The 23,347-nt window shown below is 38.1% G+C and overlaps 1 protein-coding gene across 7 annotated transcripts; it reads right to left on the reverse strand.

Annotated features, from left to right (window-relative positions):
- Positions 1-220: 220 nt before the first annotated feature.
- Positions 221-22,542, reverse strand: TBCCD1 (TBCC domain containing 1). Of its 7 annotated transcripts, none has more exons than XM_024768099.1 (8): positions 22,481-22,542; positions 19,611-19,704; positions 15,263-15,418; positions 11,870-12,236; positions 9,892-10,078; positions 9,260-9,757; positions 4,595-4,745; positions 221-1,998 (listed from the first exon to the last, which is right to left on the reverse strand). In XM_024768099.1, exons 1-7 carry the CDS (start codon positions 22,507-22,509, stop codon positions 4,616-4,618), a joined length of 1,461 nt encoding a protein of 486 aa, XP_024623867.1. In that variant the 5' UTR covers positions 22,510-22,542; the 3' UTR covers positions 221-1,998; positions 4,595-4,615. The 7 variants fall into 7 exon arrangements, with proteins under 7 accessions (XP_024623867.1, XP_024623835.1, XP_024623857.1 ...); XM_024768067.1 differs by having other exon boundaries at positions 19,611-19,989; XM_024768089.1 differs by having other exon boundaries at positions 19,611-19,845; positions 22,481-22,531.
- Between the last annotated feature and the right edge of the window lie 805 nt (positions 22,543-23,347).

Genomic DNA, 23,347 nt, shown 5'->3' on the forward strand with positions numbered 1-23,347 from the left:
AGACTTTGCTGACTCAAGACACCAAAACCCAGCCAAATTTTTCAAAATTGAAAACAGAAAAGTTCCTCTTACTTGGGCAATTTGGTTTTCTAGCAAGTAGCCACCTTGAAATCCCCCATGTCTTTTTTTCTTCAAAAGAACTTGCAGGAGATGAGTCAAAAAACCACCCTCTAATTCTGAACAGAAGTGAAACATGTTCCAAAGCAATAAAACTGACATGACAACTAAAGGCAATGCATGATCTTGTGTTTGGGAAAAAAGTCAACACAAGTGATATTTTGGGGATAATTAGAAAATTTTAATACAGTCTATATATTAGGTACTACTATTGAGCCATTGTTAAACTTCCTGAATTTAATCATATGTACTACGACTATGTAAGAGAATGTCTGGTTTTAGGAAATACATGCTAATATATTTAGGAGTTAAGGTCCCAGATGTCTTCAACCTACCCTTAAATTGTTGAGCAAAAATAAAATAGTAACACTATACAGAGGGTTGGTAAAGTGAAAGTGGCAAAATGTTAACAGTTGGTGAATCTAGACAAAAGGCATGTGGGAATTTACATTCCTGCCACTGTTCTTTAAGTGTGAAATTTTTTCAAAACACACACATACACCCAAAAGATCCAGTCCACAAGAAAGGGTGGTACAATGTGTAGCCCGAGAGACAGAAAGTTACTGTGCAAATCCTGAATTTGCAAAGGTTTAGCTAAGCCCAACTTGCCACCTGCTAGGTGGCATTTCTCTGCCATGATATCATATTGGAACCTGTGTAGGGAACAGTTTTTGGTGCTTCATATACCTCTGATTTTAGGAACGAGATTACATCTTACTGAAACTCAAAGAAACAACAAATCAACTGTTCTCCATTTTAATTTTCCTGGTCAAATATATTCTTCTCAAAAGCCCAACTTCCTCATCTTTCCCCTTAACAAAGCCTCCAGCAAATATTTTTATAAATGGGATGCCCCTAAAGTATATTTTGGTCAGCCAGAAAATGACAAATGTGCCTTGATATGAAGACTGTTGAATTACAAAGTATTAAGTTATATGCTTAGTTTTCTGAACTTTATAAACTTTAAAGAAAGTATCTAATTAATACCATTAATTTCATTAAACAATAGCGGTTTCCAAAAAGACACTTCTATTATTCCAGTGTTCCTTTATTTGGTAATGCTCTCCTTGCTTGAATTTCATCAAGCAAGTTTAAAATAAAAACTCCAATTATAATTAAAACACATTCTGAGGGTTAATTTTCATTTTAGAAATAAGAGGTCAAGCGCTTTTAGATATAATTACTAATTAAATGGCCAAAAAGCATATGAAACAATGTTTATCAGCAATCAGATTCATTAAACTGGTAACTGTTTTATCTTAAAGAACATAGCTTTCCCATCAAATGTAAACTTTATTTTGATATAACATCACAGAATGACATTGGAAATCTTTTCTAAAATTAAAAGTAAAGCTTTATCTTTTTACTGAAAGGAGAAGATTACTTTTTAGAGTTTGTTTATTGAAAATCTGAAGCAGAAAGTGAAATGAAAAATAAAGATTTTATACAGTTTAATTGTTGCATACTTTAAGAACTAAAATATCTTTATATAAAATCTTTCCTGCTGTATTTATACTCCAAAAATCATACTTTCATTCCAATTCTTTTCTAAAAGTAGTAATTTCCTTTTAAATAGTTACAAAGAACTATAAAACCTATTCTCAATCACTTTAATATTAACATATATACAATGCCTTCATCAACTTTTTCATTTTAGCATCACAAAATGAGCCTTCTGATATTCTATAAACTATATGTTTATATAATAGAAGTTTATCTAAAATTCAATGTAAACAGTAGCAAATGACATTGGAAGGAAACTTAAGGAAAGGTCTTAAATAGGAAGAAAAATCCCCAAAGTCTCTTAAGCAGCAACAGCACCTTCCCAGTTTAGTTTCAACACATGCACCATCTTGCATTCATCCTCCTGTTTCCAGGGCCCTGAATATGAAAAAAACAAAACAAAACAAAAAAACTAACTTTCTATCACCGTGTAAAAATAGGAAAAAATCCTTTTCGTAAAATCACATAAATCGGTCAGATGATAATTTAGAGTGATAAAATATGTGAAGTTAAAAGTTAATTACATTCCTTTTCTCTGAGGGTCACATTAGTTCATAATAGAAGAAAAGAAGTTCATACATAGACATAAAGTAGCAGGCTGTGGGGTTAGTCTAAAGTAAGATTTTATCCTCTTATATTTCCCATTTCCTTTGTATAATCTTCATCAGATTTCCAATTCTTAATCTCAGTATTTATTAACTAAATATTATAAAATTCTTTTTTTTATAAAAAGTAATGCACACTTTGAAAATGTAAACAATATATGAAAAATAAAGAATAAGTTTACGCAGCTTTGGAAAACAGTTCAGCGGTTCCTCAAAAAGTTAAACATATTATCTTGCAATTCTACTCCTCTGCATAGTATACTGAAGAGAAATAAAAACATCTCTACACAAAAATTTGTACACGAAAGTACATATAGCAGCATTATTCACAATAGCTAACAAGTGGAAGCAACTCAAATGTCCATCAACTGATGAACAAATAAAGTGCAGTATATCCGTACAATGGAATAGTATCCAACTATGGAAAGGAATGATGTACTGACACATGCTAGAACATAGATGAACCTTGAAAACATTATGCTAAGTGAAAGAAGGCAGACACAAAGGCCACATATTGTATGATTCCATTTATATGAGATGTCCAGAACTGACAACTCAAGCGACAAACAGTAGAAGTTAGAAGTTGCCAGGGACCAGGTGGCAGAGGAGATATGGGGAGCTGGAGGAATTGGGAGTGACTGTCAATGTATACGGGCTTTATTTTTAGGGTGATGAAAATGTTCTCGATTTGTTAAATGGTGATGATTGTACAAACTTGTGAATATAATCAAAGCTGCTGAATTCTTCACTTTAAAAAAGTGAAGTTTTAGGCTTCCCTGGTGGCGCAGTGGTTGAGAGTCCGCCTGCCGATGAAGGGGACACGGGTTCGTGCCCCGATCCGGGAAGATCCCACCTGCCGCAGAGCGGCTGGGCCCGTGAGCCATGACCGCTAAGCCTGCGTGTCTGGAGCCTGTGCTCCGCAACGGGAGAGGCCACAACAGTGAGAGGCCCGCGTACCACCAAAAAAAAAAAAAAAAAAAAGTGAAGTTTATGGTATGTGAATATCTCAATAAAAATTAAGAGTAAGTTTTCTCCTACCCTAGACACCCAGTCTCATTCCTCAAAGACGAACACTGCTAACAATTTCTTTATATCCTTTCAGAAATTTTTAAGGCATATAACTAGCATAAAAATATGTGATTATCCCTTTCCTTTTTTCAAACACACGAGGCAACATTTTATGCCCCCTGCCAGCTTTCACCATCACCCCCTAGAGGTCATTCAGGATCAGCACATGTGGGTGTGCTTCATTCCTTTCAAAGACGCATTCCGTGGCATGGATGAATCGGTTCATTAGGCACCTGCCCTCTAATGGGGAGCATTTGGCTGGTTTCCAGCCTACAGCTATTTCAAACAATGCTGCAATGAACATCTCTTGTATATGTATGTATGTATGTACTTATTTTTTATTGGAGTATAGTTGTTTTACAATGTTGTGTTAGTTTCTGAACATCTCTTTTAAACAGATCTTTACATACATGAATGTACCTGTAAGATAAATCGAAGAAGTGAAATTGCAAAGTCAAAGAATGTGTGCATTTTTAATTCTGATTTTGTCAAACTATCCTCCAAAAAGGTTGCACAAATTTACACTTTCCCCAGAGGTAACTGAAATGTCTTATCAGTGTTGTATACTATGTTTTTGAACCTTGCCAGTGTGATACATGAAAAATAGTATCTTACATTTCTTTAATTTTAAGTGAAAGTGAGCATCTTTGTGTTTGTAAGTATCTTTCTGTGAACTACCTATTTATGTCCTTTATGTTTTTCTATTGTTAGTCTCTAAAGATACTTTAAAATAGCAAAATAAGCTAATTTCTATTAAAAAAAAGAATACTATGTGTTTGGATTAAATACCTTCCAATAAATTTGCCTGTATCCATGTTCTCTTCTATTGAATCTGTAGGTCTCCTAGAGTTTAGTATTCAAATCTTCATTTGGACTAATTCTGGTAATTTATTAATGCCCATATGTACAATTAACAAAGATTAGCTAATTTATTAATTGATTTATGTGTGGGATTATGGGAAAGAGGAAAAATGTGTCAGAAAGGGTAAAACTTAAAACCATATATGGGGAAGTACAGAACAGCTTTGGACGGTCTAACTCGTGCCAGGCAAGAGACAAAAAAGACAAATTTGGCTATTATATTTGCCCCTAACTCTATAGGCTCCACCTGAAGATTTTGCTTGACCTTCTCACTATAAAATGTAGTATATATGGGTATGTAAAAATCTGTATATGCTGGTGGGAGCGGTGGAAAAAATCAGCAGTAGTTGGTAACATAATATTCTGTGTGGTTTTTTGGTATGCTTGTAAGATGTCCCCCAAAGAACTTGTTTTAAGTGCTCTCCACTATAAATGCCTACCAGTGTTTTGATGAGGAAGTCTTATCCTGCTGCTTGTTTGGAGCCTGCTGCAGGGGGCACAAGACTGTCCAGCTGCTGACGATGTCCTGTATTAATCAACCACTCATAAAACTTGTTTTCCACAAGTACCTGGAACTGCTTCCTTTGATCCCTAAAATTGCAAAAAGAATGTAGCAATACTAATTCATATTAATTTTACTCCAAGTGATTATAAAATACTTTAATGGGATAAATGTTAAATTATTTCTAGTTATCCATTCGTTCTCTCCGAATAACTGCTCTGTTCAGTTCTATACACTGAATCACCACCACCACCACCACCAAAAAAAAGATTGGTCAGATACAATTCCCTCTTTGTAAAAACTTATCAGTAATTATATATTTTGTTCTACTGTGGTTATTCGCTCAACAGATATTTACTGAGGACCAAGTGATGCTGGGTAGTGTTCTGACTGATGAGGATAAATGTGTAAAGAGAAGAGAAATGGTCTCTGTCCGGGCAGGTTTGCACTGCATGATTCTAGAGGGTGCCATTCACATTGTGACCTATGTAGTCTGTGCTTCTTGTGGACCGAATATTCTAGTAGGGGAGATAGGTAATAAACAAAATAAACATGTATATGAACTTAAGTAGTTGTAAGTGCCTTGGAGAAAAATAGAGCACAGTAGGGAAAACAAGAGTATTTGGAATGCTAGTTTAGAAAAAGGATGGACAGAAGCCTAAGATGACACGTAAGCAGAGATCTGAATGAAGTGATGGATTAAGCAAAATAAATATCTGGAGAACATTCCAGGCAGAGGAAACAAAAAGTGCAAAGGCTCTAAAGTGAGAGAATATTTAACATATTCAGGATAAGCAAGAGAAGAGAAGCTCCTGACAGCCAGGAGCTAGCTTAGCACCATCAGCTAGGCCTAGGTGTAGCTGGGATCTGGCCTGCTGCTTTTCTGTTGAACATAAATAATCCCATAGCACACCAACAGGGGACAAGGCCACTATGGGACAATGCTAGATCAAGGCAAAAAAAAAAACTCATTCCATAATCATATCTCAGGTCCAGACAAAAAACAAAACTATTTTGTGGTCCAAACCACAAAAATGACCGAGCATCACCCTTTCCTGGCTAATGAGTGACTGCTGTTTCTTTACAATTATAGTTTTAGCCCCTTTATTCCCTCCTCTTTAATATAAAAATTATTACAATACCAAATCATAGAATTACCCTCACTTCCAGATTGCATCCAGCCCACAACAAAACCTTGCTTCCTACACTCCTCCCCCAAATCACCTAACAGCCAAAATCCAATTATCAGTTCTTTTAAACACGCTTTTATAGAGATGAAACTAGTTCTCTCCCTCCTTGTAATGAGTAATAAAATCCAACTTTATTCTACAGATACGTTCCTGGTGGTGTTTGGCTGGACAGCAATGACTAACACTATAGTATGGTGGGAGGGAAGTGAATGAGGAAAAGAATGGCAGAAAATGAGGCAGAGAGGGCCTGGTAGGTACTGTGAAGGTTTTATATTTTATTCCAAGTATGATGGGGACCCATTAGAGGGGACAGAGCAGGGAAATGACATCATCTTATCACTTTAAAAGGATCGTGTTGGCAGTTTCTTTTCAAATTATTCAATAGTTCTTCTGTCTTCCCATGTTCCCAAAGTTAAATTGCATGCTCTTGCTGGTTTCTAGTGTTATCATGGATCTCATCACTTGAACATGCTATGATTCAGAGTCAATATTTATTAAATGCTTACCACATTCCAGATTCCACACATGTGTATAAGCTTTTCATATGTGTAAGAAAATCTAGCCATCTAAATACTACCAGCATCCAAACAACAGAATTGCTTTAAAAGAACGTTCTTCCAATGATCCATTTTGATATCACATCAGTATAATGATTATATTATAAATGACAGTAGTTCACAGAAAACAGTAAAGACACTAAGAACCCAAGTTCTGGAACCAGGCTGACTAGGTGTGAATCCTAGCTCCTGTGTGACTTTGGATAGATTACTTAAATCTCTCGGTTCCTCAGTTTCCTCATCTGTGATAGGGAACTATTAGGAAGAATAAATGAATTAATACATAGAAGGTGCTTAGAACAGTACTTGGCACATAGTAAGTGCTCAATACATATTACCTATGATTATGGTCATCAGCACTATTCTGCTAAATTGAGAATGACTGAGCTGTAGTATTAGTATCCTGGTGGCTCAATCCATGAGATACAAACCAGGTGGAATGTTTGTAACAGATAACAGCAGTATTACTACAGTGGATTCCCAGGTAAAGCATGAGTTGTGACTGTTATTGACGTTTATATTTTTGGCAGGTAGCAACTGTTTTAAAGAATCTAAATGCAACTATGTAATTATATATTATATACTTCCTTCCTTAATCCATATGCCACAAGAATGCATCCAGAAAATACCATGGCTGGATCAAGTCTTTTTTCAACAATTTCTCTTAGAATGAAGCTAATTCTAACAGGGCAGGTCTCAGATATTGTGGGTAAACAATCTCACCCAGAAAATGTGTCTCACAAACTCATCACTAAGCAGGGTGCCTTACACTCACATTACTACACACAGTACAGCACACACCACTACAGTGTCTTACACACACATCGTTACTATAAGTTATCTTATTAAACTTTTATATCAATCTCATCAGGTAGAAAATATACTTTATATATGATATAGCTAAGAGCTAGACAGGTCAGATGACGCATTCAATGTCACACAATAAGTGGCATGATCTGTACTAATTCCTGAGTCAGAGTACTTTCCACTACAATATAGACACAGCTATCCAAAGAACACTAATTTTAACATCTAATAAAACCAAGAGATCTAATTAAAATAAGCATTTTTACTTACACATCAAATCACAGTTCTGGATCATCAGAAATAGAAATATTTTTAGAATGGCTAATTTTCCAAGATAATGACAACCAGAAGAAACAACAACAAACAAAAAGACTGATACCAAGCAAATGGAATCCAATTATTAAAGTAATAGTTTTTCTAAGTCTCAAGGACCAAGACATTATCAGAATATAGGACATTTCATGTAAACATCCTCCAAAAGAACTTGATACCCTTTTCTCAAACTAGCTCCAGCTCCCAAATGGACAATGCTGTAGAAGAAGCACCCCTCCATCTTTCAGTACTATGTTTCCTCTCCTAATATCTCTAACAAATAAAATTTAATTAAATCCCAAAATACTTGTATAGACAATAATTACTTATTCTGAACATCCACTACTTTTAAGCTGTACATGCTATTCTGTCCAGAAGAAAACTGATCAAATGTTTCTAAACTGGGCTCCAATTTTTGGAGTCATCGTTAATTTTCTTGTCTTTTTTACAAAATCTTGCACCAAGTCTAGCCTCCTGTCAAAGTATTTCTGGTCTCCACCCCCTTCATCTCCACTCTAGTCCAGTTTCTTAGTCTAGAATATTGTAATATCACCCTGACTTCCCTCTTTCAGATCTAAGTAGAGGATTTCCATATGTGCCAATCACATTTTTAAATCTGCCATAGCATCTAATAAAGTGGTTTGCATATTGTAGGCATTCTATAAATGTTCCTGAATAAATGAAATGGCTTTCATTCCATTGTTCAAAACCCTTTTATGGCTCCTATTAGTTAATTCCACTTAAATCTAACCTTTATTGCCTGATATTCAAGATTCTACATAATCTGGCTCAATCTACCCATCCAAGTTTAAATATCATTATCCATAACCAGAATCTTGTTTCAGCAACTGATTTCCAGGATACCTGAAGTCTGCTTCTGCTTCCACATCTGCTCCTCTAGTGCTGTTAAAAGTATGCTGCCCAACCCTCACTTCTTCTCCAAACTCTGCTCATTTTTCAAGGTCCAACACAAATTCTATTTTCTCCATAAATCTCTGACCACCCACACTGATGTTTTCTGAATCTTTATATATGGTTTATATATAGCGTGTCCCTGGCTTCTAGAGTTCAAAGATCAAAACGCTTGAAATAAAATTTTGTGGTGGACATAATAAACTATAACCATCTACTATCACAAGCATGTTATTAAAAATAAAATATTTTAGTACCCCCAAAGTAAAAAGTAATTTCAGAATAAAAGACAGTATTCTAAACGGACTAAATTTAGCATTATTTTAAAACACTGTACTTATTTTTCACATTTTACCATGGATTAGGAAAATGCTGACAAAAACTGGCGTTAGCCCATGGACCAGCATTAGGAGCCCACCCTTGCGCGTCTGCCTGCGGAGGGGTGGAGCCAGGAAACCTGTATTTTCAGCGAGCTCTTTGGATGACCCTGATGCACAATGCAGTTTGAGAACCACTAGTACAGTGCAGAGAAGTAAATTAAAAACTAAAACCAATCCATGTATGATTGACCTTACATATGATCTTTCATTCATTTAAGTCTTATATCTTCCAGTTAAACTTAAGCTACTTAAAAGAAAGGAATCTAATACTTGAGTATCCACTTGCTCCCATCCCCCAACCAAACTGTGCCTGGGATATCGACCTTAGTGAAAGACACACTATGTCTTTTTGATTTCTTTAGCACAATTATAAACATGTGCAGGTTCACTTGCTTTCCCATGGAGTTTTACATAAGACAAATTACTACTTTTAGAAAATACTCACTTTGTCAAACGAGCCTCCTTCACAGTTTTCTGCCAGGTCTGTATCTTTTTTTCTCTTTGGCCCAGTGCTTTCTGATATGCAGATGGAAGACCCCCAGGTATCTCTGTTGTGTCCCCTTCCATTTCAAAGGGAATAATAAACACATAGAATTCACATGGTGCTAAGAGTCGGAAGACACTAGTGCTGCTGTTCTCTCTGCACACAATCATGGGATTATCCCAATAGTTAGGCACTGTAGCAAGGCCAGTCCTGGCCATGTGGTCCTCCAGCATTGGGTAATGGGTATGAAAGGGGGCAAAAGTTACTCTCTGGTTCCCAGAGAGAATAAGTGGGCGTGTAGGCGTCAGAATGTGAAAGATGCAACCTGTTGTAGAAGAGATGGACAGACGATGGCAAACAGCAATGACTTTAACATTGTCACAGCTGTGGAGATGAAGAGCAGTCTGTACAGGGCCCAGGATGAAGGTGCTATTCCTGCACTTCTCAATTGTCACAGATCTGGAAAATGAGGTAAATTCCTCTGAATAAGAATACGATGAAAAATATCTGACTACAATATTATTCTGATGGCAAATAAAAGGACAAATCCTGGTCCAAAGAAAACGTCACAACATCAAAACACCCTTGCTTACCGTAAGGGAGACAGCAGATATACAAAAGTCTCGTTGCAACGATGAATCTTTACATGTGCCCCCACCAGAGTATCTGAGCTCTTGGCCAATGTCTGCTTGTAAACCTGGCTCATCACCACCAGGCGGTGCATCCTAGGGGCCACATGAGTATTACAAGCAATCTTAGCTCTTTTGGTCGTCCCTTCAACTATTTAAGAAAAATATAAATAAATGAGATTGCTTCAAAGAAAAACAATCAACCATACGAGGTTACACATGTCTACATGTCTAAAATTAGACCCGTGTGAGGTTTAAAAAAATGTTAGATTTGGGTGTTGGGTATGCTATATTATTCTCTGTGCTTTTCTGTATATTTTCAATATTTCAAATTTTTTTGTTTTTTAAAAAAAGGTTAAACCTATAATTCATTCAACATTGCCTATAGATCTAAGATTTTTTTTCATGCCTACCCTTTAACGTAAGTAATGTGCCTAAGGCCATATGGCTAGTAAGTGGCAGAGCTGGCCCAACTCAAATAGTATCTTCTCCAACCAGCCTTAATTTATCATCCCAACTCTTAAATAATCTCTTTAAATTGCCATAATACTAATTCTGAACCCCTCCTAAGTTACTCACCACATCATTCCATGAATTGTATTTGGGTTCACGTCTTTACTCCCAGGATCATTACTGACAGCACATCTTCCTATCGAACGTGGTGCCTTAAACACAAACTCACCCCTCAAGAAATCTGTGCAGGCTGCCCTCCTAACACAGTCCCACCATTACATCATTGCCTTCTCAGACTGTACTTCCCAGAAAACCATCAGGATACCCTTGTAAAGAAAATTGGCCAAATGTGGAGAGGTCACATAGTACACTGTTCTTCTTTTAAAACAATTCTTATTGTTTCCTTTTATTAGAAAAGTAATATATGGCTCCTGTAGAAAATTTTAAATACTAGTAGTAAAACAAGATAAAAATTATTTGTAATCCTACTATCTAATATGTTTTGGTATAATCCTAAAAGGTCAGATGTCCTTTTTCCTCCAGTGCCTACCTTAACAACATTTAAAAACTTACTTATATTCTTTTACCAACATCAAGAATTATGTAGTATCTCCTGTATATTTGTAGGAGCCTTACATATCTGAGAATCTGAGCTCATGCTAGAGCAATAGCTTGGTTGCATATATAATACTTGGGTCACTGTAGATGTTGCTCAACCATTTTCTGGTTTTCAGAATTATAAACATTTGATATGAAACTGATTTTTTTTTTTTACATTTGCACGGAAACTATTTTTTCTTGGCCTTTGAAACTCAGAGATTGTGGAAGTATATTCTAGTTTTTTCCCATTAATTTTGCTTGGCCTTAGTACAGATACTTCTCTTTAAACTTCTATCTGGGCCCCTCTTCTCTTAAAACTTATATCTGGGCCCGAAGAAGTCATACAGTACCTGAACCTATCCCTCTAGCCATCCCTGGACTATCAGGAATAGATACATTTGCAACCAAAGCGTAATTCTCTCTACTATGAATTTAAATTTCCAATTTAGAAATAGCTAGTCTGCTTGTGTCTGTGTAGCTAAAAAAGAACCTCATCTTTACACCAATTCTATGAAGTTGTAACTATGGAATGGCCAATTTCTGGTAGGGTGCCTAGAAAATAGGAAAGCTTCAAGTAAATGAGCATATGAGAGTGAGAGGGGGAAAAGAGTCCGAAAAGAGAAGAGCAGAGCAAAGAAAAAGGACCAACCGAAGTTGGAGTTTCTACTAACTGCAACCAAAACAACCTGGACTAATGAATCAACTCTCTCAAACTGTTGCAGCCTTGAGAAAAAGTCATATACAAAAGAGACGTTCCCTTTTTCTGTTTTATAGTAGCAATATTTTTTAGGTCCTCCACAAAAGACATGTGATCATTAATATACCAGAAGACACTAGGTTCCTTAACCTGTCAATTCAATTTAATATAGATTAAAATATTAATAAATACCTTGGTGAGCCCAAGCCAATTTCTTCCCAGACTTGAGGCAAGCAGATATACCAAATGGATTCCCAGTTAAAGAGGCTCTCAACCAGGCTTCCAGCTTGTAGAAAGAAAAGGCCTTAGAGGTCTTTGAGAAGCCACTTTCTGCATGTAGTGGTTGCCACAGTGCAAGTTCATAAAGTGGATATATCTTCCTGGCTCCACTCACTGTACCTTCAATAAGAAAGCTGAGTGCTACAACAGCTTCTCGAGAGACTAGACTACTGTGGGTCGAATGAAATGATGCAGTGAGTTGTTCTGGATCTACAAGCAGTTCAAGGAGATCTGACAGATGATCACAGACAAAAGCTTGGTGACTGTAATCATTCCAGTTCTAAAAAATACCAAAAGAAAGCACTTTTAACAGATCAATGAGATTGAAACTCATTGTTTCAACAGAACAGTAAGACCTGAGACTTTTATATTTTAATTATTTTGTATTTATACTTTGCCTCATCCTCCCAAAAGCATTTAAAGTGGCTATATAAACCTTATAAAGATTTTCTGTGCACGTAATAGGTATAAACAGATTCTCTCTCTACCTTAGATAATTCAAAAGTAATACTAGTAGCTAACCCTCAGTGTGTGCCAAGCACTGTTATACAAACTTTAACATATTTATAACTAGCAACAGTCTTAGGATAGATGCTATTACCGTGCCCATTCTACAGATGAAGAAATGGAGATACAAAAAGGTTCAGAAACTTGCCCAAGGTCACACAGCTAGTATTAAATATTCTAAAAGTTTCAGATCAAACATAAAAATAACCACCTCGGACATTCATTTCATGAAGCACTAGGTTTTTAAAAAAATTTACCTTCTCAAAAAAAATAAATAAATAAAATTAAAAAAAAAAAAAAATTTACCTTCTCAAATTACAGAAGGAATTTCAAAATCTAATGAAACAAGGCAACTGATCTTACCGTAACCAGATTTAAGAGAAGTTATAACCTTGGGGGCTTCTCTGGTGGCGCAGTGGTTAAGAATCCGCCTGCCAATGCAGGGGACACGGGTTTGAGCCCTGGTCCAGGAAGATCCCACATGCCGCGGAGCAACTAAGCCCGTGCACTACAACTACTGAGCCTGCACTCTATAGCCCGTGAGCCACAATTACTGAGCCTGCGTGCTGCAACTACTGAAGCCCGTGTGCCTAGAGCCTGTGCTCCGCAACAAGAGAAGCCACCACAATGAGAAGCCTGCGCACAGCAATGAAAAGTAGCCCCGCTCGCTGCAACTAGAGAAAGCCCACGTGCAGCGATGAGACCCAAAGCAGCCAAAAATAAATATAAATAAAATAAATAAATTTAAAAAAGAAAAGAGAAGTTATAACCTTGGGAATAAGCTTTGAGTTGGCAGACGTACCAATAACTTGGCTTATTCATTTCACAGATATGTGATATGAGCAGTGTTAAGTGATGAATTATGCAAACTAAATAAGACATAGTTCCTGTCCTCAAGGAATTCAACAACTATGTAGTGAAATGACAGTATAAACAAATAACTATAACACAGTGGGATGAGACCTATAGCAGAGATCTGTAAGATGTTCTATGAGCATGAGAAGAACAAAGAACTCCATTTGGGGAAAACAAATCTTAGTGGAGCGCTGTTTGAATAGATTCTTGATTGACGCTGGTAGTTATGCAAACAGAGCAGGGAAAAAAGCATTCTAGGCCTAGGGAACAGCAACCAAAGGCCCATAGGAGTAAAATCACCTGCTGTGTTCAGAGAAACGGAAGTTCTGGGTGGGGTGTAGGGCGCATGCTGGGAAGTGGTAGGTAAAGGTAAAATGGTAGGCAGGGACCAGTCACAAAAGGCTCTGTATGAAATACTAAGATATCTGGACTTTATTTTGTGTGCCAGAGACAAAATAAACTATTTTGTAAATAGCTATACCATTTTTCTTTTTAATAAACTCTCATTTGGACGCCAAAGAACATTTCAAAGCAGAGCTGTCCACAGCCTCACCTGCTCTTCCTCCCTCTTGCTGCATCTCCCTCCCCCACGGTAAGTAGGCCTAAGAAGGCTCCAAACAGTACAAGATGAAAACAACAATGACACTGAGAATTCACTGATGGAGTTCTGACAGGAGATGGATACAAAGGATCTGTATTTTAGAAAGTCCAGTGTAGTAGGTGGGCTATAGATTGAAAGCAGGGTGACCAAGTAGGATCTAATTATAGAAATCAAAGCAAAAAAGAAAAATGACATTAGGGCCTATACAGAGGAAGAAAAAGGATAAATTTTATTTTGGCTGCACCTCGAGGCTTGCAGGATCTTAGTTCCCTGACCAGGGATCGAACCCAGGCCCCCGGCAGTGAGAGCACCGAGTTCTAACCACTGGACTGCCAGGGAATTCCCAAAAAAAGGACAAAATTTTAAAGAGTTATTTTGAAGGCAGAATCAGTAAGACTTGACAACTAACTAGGTATGGGTGGTGATAGAGAAAGCATGGGTGGCTGGTGGTAACTTTCACTGGAATGGGGAATACAAGATAATTCAAGTGAAGGGAGATTCTACTGTAGGGACATACAATCATCTCCCAAACTGAAGTACAGGGAAACCTCATCAGAACTGGAACTGGAAAGCCATCTTGAACCTGGTTCTCTCTCAGGTCTCTCTGCATGTCTGTTCCATTCTCTTCTTTATCTCAGAGTTGTTAATCCCTCATAACTCCAGGTCACTCACGGATGTGGTAGCTATTCTGGTCCCAATGCCACATGAGCTACCAGCAAATACCTATCACCAACTGGGTAATTTCTTCAATCCCTGGGGTACTGATTGGACCAGATCATCATTTCAAATCAGACCAATTTCAAATACATACCTAGGAATGGGTTATTCTAGTCAAGTGTCCATCCCTCGTCCAATCAGTTGCTGGGAGAGGTCATGCTATAGCACAAACTAAAGTCACCATATACTGCTGCTTACGATGCAACAAGTCTCATGCTATGTATTACTGAATTCTCACAGCCATTCAGAAATAGGCATTATCATCTCCATTTAGAGAAAAGAAGCCAAGCTAGAGAAGTTAACTGAGTTGCCTACAATCATGTGAAATCAAATGCATTAACATTTGCAAAAATGGGAATGCTAGTAAGAGTAGAGTGAACGATTTGCCTGAAAATTATCTAAGTGATTTTTGTGTCGTTGCAGGAACTGAAATCACTTCTCTATCTTGATTAAGATTGCACATATTGATTTCATTTTATAATTAGGAAAAGAAAGAAAAAACAAAACAAATCAAGCCAACAAATCTCTGGCTTATATAAGCAATTCAAAGTAATTTTTAATGAAGGCAAACTGTCTCCCTCACAAATTGTCCCTTTCAGAGAAAGAGATCATCATTTAAATAGTACCTTATTATGACAACTGGATTTTTCAGTCAGGTCAGGAGACTGAGATCTGTGTCTGGGACTAGGCCACTCTTCTCCAATCAAAGATGTCCTCAGGGAGACCTTGTTTAACTGTTGTATATATAAGAAGAGCAGAAACTGTAGGGTGTCCACTGAAAGCTGTCCAAGAAGAAAATAAATGATGAACACATGTCTTAAAACAACATCAACCACTATTAGATACAGTAACTAAGTAGATATAGTAAAAGAAATTCACAACAGTGTGCTGATCCTAAGAAAACAAATGTGGAAACATTGCTAGCATTGGATATGTATGTCTCTGATACCCAGATGCAGGAGTTTCTAAAACTAATTAAACTGGAGTCCCTTACTTTCTCAGAAAGCTATGTAGCATCTATGGCCATAGTCATTCTCTCCCAAAACTGATGAAGTGGAAAGGATGAAGTACATACTTTTTTAAAGTATATTATTTCAGAAGTTTACAATTACAATTAAAAAAAACCAGTAATCTGAAAAAACAAATAGATGAAAGAAAGGAAGAAGGAAATTTAATCAAGACACAGAGGTTAGTTTAACCTGATCACAGACTTACCAAGAAAGTTCAGGATATCAGTGCAACACCTGAAATTGTACGCAATTTTTTGGTGTATATGCATTTTGTGGGGAGTAGGCCTCAGGTTCTCATCAAATTCTTAAAAAGGGTGTTTGACTTAAAAAAAAAATACTACTGGTCTGACAGATGTTAAGTCATTTCTTATTTGAAGAAGGGTGTGGTTTGAAGCTCAGGATTTGAAGCTCATGGTTATCCTCATATACCCATTCCCATACACATACAAGAGAGGCAAAAAAGTGAAGTAATACATCTGGGTCTACAGCTATATTCACCCTGATTCCCAACATGGCTAAAAATCAGTATGCCTAGAGAACTTAAAAATATGGATTCTCAGGATCACCTAAACCTACCAATTCAATCAGCTGTCAATGTGGAACCTCATGAATCTATATATTTAAAAAAATTTTTACTTGCTTAATTAAACTTTTTGAGGTAACTGCAGTTTCACATGCAAGAACAGAGAGATCCCATGTACTTTTTATCCAGTTTCCCATCTTGCAAAACTATCATACAACAGCACAGCCAGGGTATTGACACGGATGCAGTCAGGGTACAGAACACTTCCATCCACGCAAGGTTCCTTCATGTTGCCCTTTTATGTATAGCCTTTTATTCACGTGGCAATCCAACACAGGGCATAGGGTTGGATGAGTCTCTAGGCTGCTGTCATCTAAGCAATGACTCAGGGATCTAGGCATCTTCTGTCTTTTGAAGCCACTATTATACTAGTGGCTCCACTTCCCACCCTACCTCACCCCTTCTTTAGCCCCTAACCACTTATCTGTTCTCTATCTACATAATTTTGTCATTTCAAGAATGTTACATAAATGGAATCATATAGTATGTCACCTCTTGGGATTGACTTTTTTCACTCAACGTAATTCTCTGATTTTATACATACTTCCATTTAACAATTATTTGTTATATTAGCGTTATTCCTTCATATACCTGCCTCTCCATGAGACTGTAAGATCTTTCTCTCTTTTGCTTTTATATTCCTAGTAACTAGCATAGAAACTAGTACATAGTAAGCACTCAAAAAAAGTGGAGCTTCTTGAAGGTTTTATTCATCTCTGTATCCACAGCACCCACTACTGTACCTAGCACATAGTAGGTACTCAATAAATGTTTAATTGATGAAAACTATAATGCCCTTCTCCTCCTGGTTGCTTGCCAAACTTTTTTTTCAATCTCCAAACCCTTGTTTAGATATTATACCGTGTGGTAGAGACTGGCTAGATGCTAACTAAATGCCTTTCCTTCCTGATCACACAATTAGATGGCATTTCCCAGCCTCCTTTGAAGTTGCATATGGTATAACTGGGTTAGTCAATGGAATGTGGGTGGGTGGGTTTACATATACTGCTTTTAAGCCTCCCAAAAACTTTCCCAAAGAAATGGAAGTGAAGGACTCAGGCCCTAGTGGGAATGGCTGTGGCAAACTGTATTTTATTTGCAATTGTTCATTTCCTCATCCTCCAAGAGGCTTACACGGCCCTTCCCATGGCCATGGGATTTCCCTGCCTCCTGTGAGGTAGTTTACCTCCCATCTTATTAATTTCAGGCATGGACATGTGACAAAGCTTTTGGCCAATGGAACAAAAGTGGTGGTAGTTTATGTCACATCTGAGCAAAAGTTTTAAGAGGCATCAAGACTTTTCTCCTGCTCTGTTGTTCTTCCCTTCTATCCCAAGAATAGACATGACCTACATAGAAGCTGTTTCTTCAGCCTGAGTCTCCAAATGGGCAGACACATAGAGCCACAGCCTGGAAAAGAGCCATAGCTAAGGTGCAGCCGAAATGTAAAATAAGCAAGAAATAAACCTTAGTTACTGTAAGCCACTGAAATTTCATTTTTGTTTGTTTTTCACCTAGTATAATAGTGGCTCCAAAAGACAGAAGATGCCTAGATCCCTCAGTCATTGCTTAGATGACAGCAGCCTAGAGACTCATCCAACCAGATGCCCTATGTTGGACTGCCACATGAATAAGAAATAAACTGTTATTGCACCAAGCCACTAAAATGCTGGGATCACCTGTTACTGTAATAGGCTACCCTGATTAATATACTTTCTCTGCGAAGTCTTTCCTTATCACCAGAATTAATCATTCTCTTCTCTATTCTATTTCTGTACTTTATGCATACTTTTATTGCACATTCCATACTATTAAATAGCACTTTTTAAACTATAGTCGATTTACAATATTGTGTTAGCTTCAGGTGTACAGCAAAGTGATTTGGTTATACATATATACATATGTTATATATTTATATTCTTTTTTGATTCTTTTCCATTATAGTGTATTACAAGATATTGAATATAGTTCCCTGTGCTACACAGCAGATCCTTGTTGCTTATCTATTTTATATATGGTAGTTTGCATCTGTTAACCCCATACTCCTAAATTATCACTCCCCCTCTTCCCCTTTGGTAACCACAAGTTTGTTTTCTATGTCTGTGATTCTGTTTCGGTTTTGTAAATAAGTTCATTTGTACTATTTTTTAGATCCACATATAAGTGATATCATATAATATTTGTCTTCTCTGTCTTACTTCACTTAGTATGATAATCTCTAGGTCCATCCATGTTGCTGCAAATGGCATTATTTCATTCTTTTTTATGGCTAAGTAATATTCCATTGTATATATACATATACACACACACACACACACACATATATATATATATATATATATCAAAATATATCACATCTTCTTTATCCATTCATCTATTAATGGACACTCAGGTTGCTTCCATGCCTTGGCTATTGTAAACATGCTGCTGTGAACATTGGGGTGCATGCATCTTTTCAAATTAGAATTTTCTTTGGATATATGCCCAGGAGTAGGATTGCAGGATCATATGGTAGCTTTATTTTTAGTTTTTTAAGGAACCTCCATACTTTTTTCCACAGTGGCTGCACCAATTTACATTCCCACCAGCAGTGTAGGAGGGTGACCTCTTCTCTACACCCTCTCCAGCATTTATTATTTGTAGACTTTTTGATGATAGCCATTCTGAACAGTGTGAGGTAATACCTCAATGTGGGTTTCTTTTTTATTGGAGCATAGTTGATTTACACTGTTGTGTTAGTTTCTGCTGTACAACAGAGTGAATCAGTTATACATATACATATATCCACTCTTTTTTAGATTCTTTTCCCATATAGGTCATTACAGAGTACTGAGTAGAGTTCAGTGTGGTTTTGATTTGCACTTCTCTAATAATTAGTGATGTTGAGCATCTTTTCATGTGCCTGTTAGTCATCTGTATGTCTCCTTTGGAGAAATGTCTATTAAATAGCACTTTTTTACACACCAGCTTCACCTAATAGTCTATGAGCTCCATGAGGTCAGAGCTGCTATTCTAATCAGCTTTGAATCTCAGCATATAGCAGACGCTCACTTAAAAGGAGTCAGGTGCTCGGACCATAACATGTCAGCAGTTCATAAGCACTCATGTAACTCAATAGTTTTAATGTCAATGAAAATATTTCTCTTCCAATTACAGGGTCTCTATAACATTACTGCTTTAAAAATAAGTGAATAAGGATTGCTAAGTAAGGACTAACTCACTAAATATTTCCAAACTGGAACTGCTAAAACTTAAATGGTGCTTTGGCATCACATGGTCGTTAAAACCTTAAACTGCACACTGTACAGCTAGTACAAAAATTTTTAATTGTTTATTTCCCAAAGTAATTAAACACACATACATGTACACATAAATCCATACCTGATTTCTTTGCTTTTCGACTTCATCCTCAGACATGCAGTTGGACAGAATTTCAGACCATTCCAGGCGCTCCTTCGGTGTCTTCACTGCAAGACTATCAAATATTTCAAAGTAAAGCCATGCCAGATCCTTAGCCAACTGCAGCTTTCCACACGCAATGTGCCTCCATGTAGACCAGGACAGGCGTGGGTAACCTCCCTCTGTGGCCCGGGTTCGCACATAGGTGGATATCTTCCTGAGATAGTGAAGACTGAACTTGGATGGAGGGGGGACCTGCAAGGCGCCCACTATAAAGGGTTCTGCTTTCACCCAGAGGAGAACTCCGGACTCATCCATATTATCTCTAAGGACATCTGTGTGAAAAGGCTTCTTTGCATACCTAGGAAACAAAGTTTCTTCACAAGCTAATTTGAAATAAAATGCATTTACACAGCTTCTTGTAAGGTGACCCCTCCCTTAACTGTTTTTAAATGTACTATGTCAATTTAAAAAGTGGATCTAGTTCATCAAACAAAAGCAGAATAGATTTTTGGTCAGATCTCATTATAATCTATTTGAGCAAGAAAAATATTGTAATAAAATTATCTCACTTGAGTTGTTCAAAGTGGTTGTTCAAGGAAGTGTGTAAATGCATGAGGTATGAGATAGATGCCTGCTCAGGACGAAGAAAAGAAGAAATGGGAAAGAGCCATCCTATCACCAGAAATCTTGCTCTGTCCTGAGGGGAAACACTAGTCAAAATAAGGGGAATAAAATTTCAAAGTCCAATCACTTACACATAGAGGATGCCTGATTAAAGATCTGGACGTGTTAGCTGACCATATGAGCTCAATATGAAGCACTAGCACAGGGTGGCAGACAAAAATGCTCAGGTAGGGCTTCCCTGGTGGCGCAGTGGTTGAGAGTCCGCCTGCCGATTCAGGGGACACGGGTTCGTGCCCTGGTCCGGGAAGATCCCACATGCCGCGGAGCAGCTGGGCCCATGAGCCATGGCCGCTGAGCCTGCGCGTCCGGAGCCTGTGCTCCGCAATGGGAGAGACCACAGCAGTGAGAGGCCCGCGTACCGCAAAAAAAAAAAAAAAGAAAAAGAATGCTCAGGTAAACGTAGGCTGCAAAAATAGATCAAGGAAAGTCAAAGCATCTTTAGTCTCTATAACAGCGAACCTGCTCTGGCATATTCTACTGTCCTTAGTTCAGATGCAATATTTTTAGATTTTGTTTGTTCATTGTTTGTTATAACAATACATGATTTTTAGGAAATATTTGTTAAATATGTAAAAATAGAAGGGGAGGAAATCATCCACAGTCCCACCACCAAAGGGAAACTAGTTAATATTTTACTGTACTTCCTTGCTTTTTTTTCTACACAGGTTAGATATTAGTTTTTGAATTGTCATAGTTGTGATAATACTATATATTCTGTATTATTTTATAATACAATTCTGTCTTATTTTAAAAGCTTAATAGCACTCTAAATAAATGTACCCCAGTTTATTCAACTGTTCTATTTTCAGACATTTCATAGGTTTAAAATTTTTCACAAAAACAAGATAGGCAAACTATTGATCATTGTTGAAGCTGGATGATGAATACATGGGGGTTCACTTACCTATTCTACTTTTGTGTATGTTAAAATTTTCCACTAAAAAATGTTTAAATGTTTTCACTTTTATAAATAACGCTATAATTACCATCTTTCTGCATATTTTCTGCATGATCATTAATTCCCAGAGAAAATTTTCAGATGTGCATTTGTGAAATGAAGTAACTGAGATTTCTGAAGCTCCTGACATATATTACCATTGCTTTCCAAAATGATTATATCAAATTGTTCCATCAATTTGATTATATCAAAATGTTTTATTGCTATTATTATGTTTTGCATTTGACTTTAAGAAAATTCTGCTTCTTTTGGGAATTCTCTGTTCAAAAAGTAATTGACATCAATTGAGTGCTTACTATGTGCCAGGTAGCATTCTAAGTATTTCATGTTCTTCGCCTTTCATCCGCACAACCACCTGGAGATACATATGATTATCCCCATTTTCAGATGAGAAAACGGAGGCTTAGAAAAGTTAAGGGACTTACCCAAAGTCACATACTTGAGTTGGCAGAGCCCTGGATTAGAATTCAAGTCTGTCTGACTTGAGAACTGTGTTACTTACAAATGTATTTTAGGAACCCAGTTTTGGGAGACTCTGGAAAATAGGAGTGAATCCAGAAGGGAATGACCAGAATGACCTTAAATGGAAGGTCACCTAAGGACCAGGTGTAAGATCATGGAAGCATAAACCCAAAAGAAGGGTGTGAGAGGGTAGATGGCAGCTGTCTTCCAAATTGGGAATGGTTTAACGTCCCTCTGAGTAACACCAGACGATGAAAGTTCTGTGAGGAAGTTCTTAGTCCGCTCCAAAATGAAAATAGGCTGCTCTGTGAGGTACTGACTCCTGTCCCTGAAGTTAGCAATCAAAAGCCAGAACCTGGGGATGAACCCTCTATTCTAACCTCGAAACTAGAGAGGGCTAAATTCGTAAACATAAACTGGGGCTCCTTCCCTCTTCAAGAGCTCCCCTGGGATGCGCTGGGATCCGGCTTATTCAGGCAGGGAAATCGGCGTGAGGCCCAAGGCGGTCCTACCGAGGCTTCGCCGCCACCTCGTCCGCTCTCTGGGGTAGGACGCGGTCCAGGATGGGACTCTGAGTGGGCCGCCCGAGCGCGCCCCGATCTCACTTCAGAAACCGAGAAGCCCCAGCTTACAGGGTCCGTAGAGGACCCAAGACCTGGCGAGAGCGAAGGCGGCCTCCCCAGCCCGAGCCCGAGGCGTGATGGGCTCCTCCCTCCTTCCCTGGCACCGGCCCCCGCACGGTTACCTGCGAAGATAGGGGCCAACCGGCCGCATCTCCCAGCGCGCAGCCGCGCCTCGCCCGCCAGACCGGCCCGCCCCGCCGCCCACCCACTGCGCAAGCGCAAGGCCTCGCACCACCGAGAGCTGGACGACTACGTTGCTAGAGCGGCCCGGTACTTCTTCCGCGATTTGGGAAACAGTTGGCTGAGGCTGAGAGTCCTTGATGCTGGAACGTGGAGCCAGATCCGGCTGCTTTGTGGTGTCGTGCCTTTCTACTCAGGGTATTAGGAAGTTTTCCATTGCTCCACAGAGCTGTGGTCAGCCACTAGCTGCTGGTAAGGTCAGCACGCTTTGATCAGTAACAATAATGATAATGACAGTTTACATTTATAGAATGCTTACTGTGGGCTGGGCACCGATTAAAGCACCTTTACGTATCTTATCTCAGTCTTCCTAAGACCCCTCTAAGTTAAGTACGTTTGTTTTACTGATGAGGGCTTAGAGAGGTGAAAGTAACACAGAGACCGAGCTAAGACACAAACCCCAGGATGTCTGAAGCGAGAGCCACCAGGGTTAGCTCCTTAACTCTTAGCTTTTCCTACATGTTACCGCCTTCAGGAAGCTTTTTTGGATTTCACCCATCATAGGAACATAACTCCTTCCTCTAAAACTCCATATTATGATTTTTGGTCATTTCCTGCTTTTTTAAAAGTTTATTTTTTATACAGCAGGTTCTTATTAGTCATCGGTTTTATACACATCAGTGTATACATGTCAATCCCAATCTTCCAATTCATCACACCACCACCACCACCACCCCGCGGCTTTACCCCCTTGATGTCCATACGTTTGTTCTCTACATCTGTGTCTCAATTTCTGCCCTGCTAACTGG

Source organism: Neophocaena asiaeorientalis, unplaced genomic scaffold (genome assembly GCF_003031525.2).
Source record: "Neophocaena asiaeorientalis asiaeorientalis breed wild unplaced genomic scaffold, Neophocaena_asiaeorientalis_V1.1 scaffold225, whole genome shotgun sequence".
In the NCBI taxonomy this organism is placed as follows: domain Eukaryota; kingdom Metazoa; phylum Chordata; class Mammalia; order Artiodactyla; family Phocoenidae; genus Neophocaena; species Neophocaena asiaeorientalis.

Excerpts from the sequence above, each read along its gene's own strand:
- TBCCD1 (XM_024768067.1), bottom strand. The coding sequence starts at position 22,509 with ATGCGGCCGGTTGGCCCCTATCTTCGCAG. Across the intron at positions 9,758-9,891 it reads TATCTGCTGTCTCCCTTACG|ATCTGTGACAATTGAGAAGT; the intron begins GTAAGCAAGGGT and ends CTCATTTTCCAG. Across the intron at positions 4,746-9,259 it reads AAGGAGGCTCGTTTGACAAA|GGATCAAAGGAAGCAGTTCC; the intron begins GTGAGTATTTTC and ends TTGCAATTTTAG.